The 4,720-nt window shown below is 62.6% G+C and overlaps 1 protein-coding gene across 1 annotated transcript in view; it reads left to right on the top strand.

Moving 5' to 3' along the window:
- NRN1L (neuritin 1 like) overlaps positions 1–2,980 on the top strand; it is a 35,504-nt gene extending 32,524 nt beyond the window's left edge. The window contains exon 3 of the mRNA XM_034788438.1: positions 1,185–2,980. Within this exon, the coding sequence (XP_034644329.1) occupies positions 1,185–1,473 (289 nt within the window). The 3' untranslated portion in view covers positions 1,474–2,980. The remainder of the gene's footprint in view (positions 1–1,184) is intronic.
- Positions 2,981–4,720: the final 1,740 nt, after the last annotated feature.

Raw genomic sequence — 4,720 nt, 5'->3', positions numbered from 1 at the left:
GGAGGGATTGGCTATGTGCAGGGTGGTGATGGGGGCCAGGCTGGCTAGGGACGGGATGGGTGTCAGGGCTTTCCTGCCCTCCCTTGGTTCTTGTCACGCAGATGGAAGCAGGAGGCCGGAGTGGGATGCGCAGGCAATGCGATGTTTATCAGGGTTAACAAGCGAGCACACTAGTAGAGGTTTTTCGTATCTCCCCCTCACCCCACCCCCTTCTTACCAGGCTTAATTATACCTGTAGTGCTCCCCCCGGTCCCACCCCTTACAATCTATGGCCATGTTCCGGTTTGGAGGGTTGTGAGTCTGGGGGCTTCGGCACCACCTCTTTTGTACCCCCTGAGATGGGTAGGGAAGGAGGTTGTATACTGGTCGAGGTCACCTTTCCTCTGTTTTTTTTAGTGTTTCTTATTCCTCCATCCATCCCCCTTATCCCTCTCAACTGGCTGCTTGCCCTTGTCTTGAGATGGGAGTCGACGCAGTCGTATATTAAATTCTCACCAAACCCAGCAACACTTTAGCTTTATTTCTTATCTTTTCTCATTGTACTAACAACCCATCTGGCTGGGCATAAGCAACACACGGTGTCTTTGTTCCTTGTTTACATGTTAGTAAGGGAATAAGAATGTTAAAAATCAAACCCAGAATTCTATCTCCAGGCAAATATACAGGCCTAAATGCTCTAGAACCATCCCGATCAGTGGGGCCAAGCTGGCTAGGGGGTAGGGCAGGGCCGGGGGCAGGCTGGCGGGGTGCGGGCTGGGGCAGGGCCAAGCTGGCTAGGGGTGGGGCGGGGCAACTATGCTGGCTATGAGTAGGGCAGGGCTGGCTACGGGTGGGGCCAGATGGGGCGGGGTCAAGATGGTTATGGGTGGGGCAGGGCCAGGCTGGCTATGGGTAGAGTGGGTCAAGGCTGGGTTGGCTATGGGTGGAGCTGGGCTGGCTAGGGGCAGGGTGGGGATGGCCGGGGTGGGGCCAGGCTGGCGAGGGGTGAGGTGGAGTGAAGCAGGGCTGGCTAGGGGTGGGGCAGGGCCAGGCTGGCTAGGGGTGGGGCTGGAGTGGGGCGGAGCAGGCCTGGGCTGGCTATAGGCACGGGGGCCTGTCAGTCGGTGTAACACACAGATCACAAGGCCTGATCGCCATGGACCCTCCTGGCCTTTGTCTCTGACTCTTCCCTCTCCTCGGTCCAGGTCCTGGGACGACTTTCACACCTGCGCCAACAGGGTCTTGTCCCGCTGCCCCGATGAAGCTGCTGCCATCTGGGAGTCGCTGCGTCAGGAGTCCAGGAAGATCCAGTTCCAAGGGAACCTGCACGACCTGTGCAGCGCGCGGGCCAGGCCGCCCGGCAGCGTGCGGGGCTCGGCCGCGGACGAGACTAACAAGGAGACCCTGCGGGGCTCAGCCCGGCTCGCCCGGCCAAGCCTGCTGGCTGCCCTGCCGCTCCTGGTGCTCACATCACTCCTGGTGCCCTTCGTCTAGCCAGGGAGCCGCGGCCAGGCACCCCCTGCCGGCACCCGGCACAGACTCTCGCAGGGCCGGGCACCTGCACTGCGAGAGAGATCAGAGTTACTCTGTAAATCCCGTGCGCCAGGAGCTGTGGGCACCAGAGCCTGCTGCCCTCGGGGTGTTTCCAGCCTCTTTCAAGCCAGCCCAGGGCTATGGGGCAGCCAGAGGCCAGGTTCCCCGGCACAGCCTGGGTCCAGGGGCATCGTGTCCCATGGGGCGAATGAGGCTGGAGCCCCCGGGGTCCTGCGATTCCAGGGAGATCTGGACCACAGTGACTGAGCTCCCCATCGCCCTGTGCGCACAGCTCTCCCTGCAGAGACCGGCCTGATCCCAGCCTCTCTTCCCTTGGCCTGGCCTGCGCCGGCAGCTCTCCTGTGTCCCCCACACCCACCCCAGGGAGTTGCTTTCCACCTGGGCCTGTCTCAGTGCCCAAGCTGGATCTGTGGAAAAAGGTTTGGCCCATGACTCCTCAGGCCGGCTGCCCCGATCCCACCCCTACGGCTCTGCGGGCTCCTCTGCCTCCCCGTCCCTGTGAGAAGCCAGAACGTGGCGATGTGGGGGAAGCCGAGCCTGGGAACCTTCCCCCTGGAGCTGCTGCAGCCTCCAGGGGAGACGTCCCTCAGCTCCTTCCCCTTGGCCGTGGCCCAGCCCTCTGCCGTGTGCTCTGCTCCCCTCCTCGCTGTGCTTTGCCGAAGGCCTGGCCTGGCCTGCTGCCACAAGCGCTGGGTGCTGCGCCCCCGGTCAGGCCACGCCGATGGGCAGTGAGGGGGCAGGACACCCCCGCACAGAGCCGACTCCTGCCCAGCTCGGCTCAGCTGTTGGCACTTGCAGGTGGGCATGGGGCTGCCCTGGCCGTGGGCATAGCCCGGCAGGGGACCTGCACTCACCATCCATGCCCATTGCGTGCGCCTGGGCTTTCAGCACTGCTCAACGCCAGCCCCTCCCATTGACAGCTGGAGGGGGAGTTCTGCTCGCTGTTTCCCAGGAGGCCCCCAGGCCGGCTGTCTGGGTGTCCCGCATTGGTTGGCACCTGCAGGGCTGGTCCTGGGGGAAGCTGGCTGTCTTGCTGGCAGCATGCCATGCTAGGCCTGCTCCCACTGCTGCGAGATCAGCATCCGGGTACAACTCCCTGCCCAGGCTGGGCGCAAGAGGGCCTAAAACATTGGACTGGCCCTGCAGAGCCTCTGGAATGTCCCCAGGCGATAGTGTCACTTAGCATCCGGCTGTTCTTGGGAGTCCATCAGATCAGCCTCTGGCTGCCTAGAGGCCAGCTGTGTGCCCTGGGGCACCAAGGGCACAGAGCACACCCCCCTCCCTTTAATTAACACCACTGGGCGGTGGGGGGGGTTGGTTTTTACTGCCACACAAATATTCTTTAGTTGACTTAAACGTGCAAAGAGTGACCGAGCCCATGTGAGTGGCGGGGCTGCCTGTCTCTGGAGGCCGTGCGTATATTCTCTGTCCTGGACCCACTCAGATTTATTTATCTGTATTGGAAAAGACCAGATGTAACTTTATTCACTGTCAAAGACACTTTTACATTTCGCTCCCTGTCTCTCCTGCAGTGACGTGTGTGGCTGCCACTTGCCTCGGATTCCTTGGCCCTGGGCGGAGTGGTCGCTACTCTGAACTCCTAGTGCAGCTTTTGAAAACCTTTAGGGACCTAAATACCTTTGGCAGCCTGGCCCTCGGGTCCTGGGGAGGCTGCGTCCAGGGAAGGTGGCCAATGCATGAGACAGTCGCACCCTAGGAAGAGTCTGCGTGGGAGCGGTGCCCCGGGGCTGGTGGCAGGAGCTCTGCTCCCTCGTGCAGGGCTGGGCTTGACCTGCTGGAGAGGTGACCCAACTTAGAAGGTGGAAGGAGCAGGGGACCCCTGCTGGTTAGCTGGAAGTGGGGCGAAGCGCCTGGCTTGGCAAAGGGGGAGTAGGCCTGGCTTTGGACGGCTAAAGCTGATACTAGCGGTGGTGGCAGCTGTTTGGGGCACTGGGGCCTGGAGAGGAAGCTGGCTTGGGGGTGTTGCAGGGCTGGGGGAAGTTCGTAGCACAGAGAGGACAGGCCACGGTCCCTGGAGAATGGGCCCTGCCTTCTCCCTTCCCGGGGTGGGAGCAGGGAGGGGGTGGTACCTGCCGTGCGGTTCCCGGAGAAAGCAGCTGTGGGGTGGCCCAGCTCCCATGACATTTCTAAGCCAGGTGGAGAGAAGCTAATTAATCGGGTCCTGGCAGCTTTCTAGGCCCCAGGGAAGCACATCCCAGAGCGTGGCTGCCCCTGGCATCTGCCTCCTGCCCCCAGCGCTGGCATGCTGGAGCTGCGTGTGCCCTGCTGCCACCTCACTTCCCTCAGCAGCACTTGCTGTAATGCCAGGTGCAAAGGGCCTGCACTGGCCCATCCAACTGGCTCTGGGAGGTGGCAGGGCAGCTCCTGGAGCCGTGATCCTCGACCGGGAGAGGGCTGCTCATTGCAGGTGGGTCCATGAAGCCAGAAGTCCAACACCCCCTTCCTGCCCCCCCACGCACCATGTGTTGGGGATGCCCCGAGCTGGCAGTCCTGGTGGGAAGCAATGAAGGCATTCTGGGAGGAGCTGGGCCCTGCTACGATTATTTCCCCTGCCGAAAGGAAAGGCACCAAGTCTGAGGCCCTGTCGGGGGCGGCGAGCCCCCTGCCGCAGCACACGCGCCCCCACTCAACAGGAGGCAGCGACCCTCTCGCAGGAAAACTTGCATGTGCTGCTGCGCCAGGTGTCCGTGGCCAGGCTCTCTCTGCCACATGGGCCCTCCCCTGCACTGGTGCCAGGCTGCAGCTGCTTGATGGGTGTTAACCCCTGGCAGTCCGGTGCTGGGCGCAGGGCCCTGGCTGCCCCCTGGAGCTCGGCTGAGAGCTGAGACTGGGTATTTGGGGAGGAGGGTGGGTCGGTGCTTGGCCTGCCTGTCCCATGTGGGCCTGCAGAACGAGAACCCCTGCTAGCCCCAGCGGAGGGTCTCCGCTCCAGCCCCATCACTCCAGCTGACGTAGGCTTGGCTGGTGCCCCTGGCCCTGCCTGGCAGGCTCTGGTCCATGGGGGCCGAGAGGAGCGGGGGACAGAGTGGGCATTCTAGTCCGTATGTAGAGGGGAGCTGGAGTTTCTGCCTGCCTGGAGCAGGATGTTGGGAGGTGGGGAGTAATCTCTGGCCCCTAGCCAGTCTGTGGTGGGGCCAGCTGGAAGCAGCTTGGGGGGGATAGTGGG

Source organism: Trachemys scripta, chromosome 13, assembly GCF_013100865.1.
Source record: "Trachemys scripta elegans isolate TJP31775 chromosome 13, CAS_Tse_1.0, whole genome shotgun sequence".
Lineage (NCBI taxonomy): Eukaryota > Metazoa > Chordata > Testudines > Emydidae > Trachemys > Trachemys scripta.
Note: the sequence above shows the minus strand (reverse complement) of the source record. Positions and strands in the feature narration are given on the sequence as shown.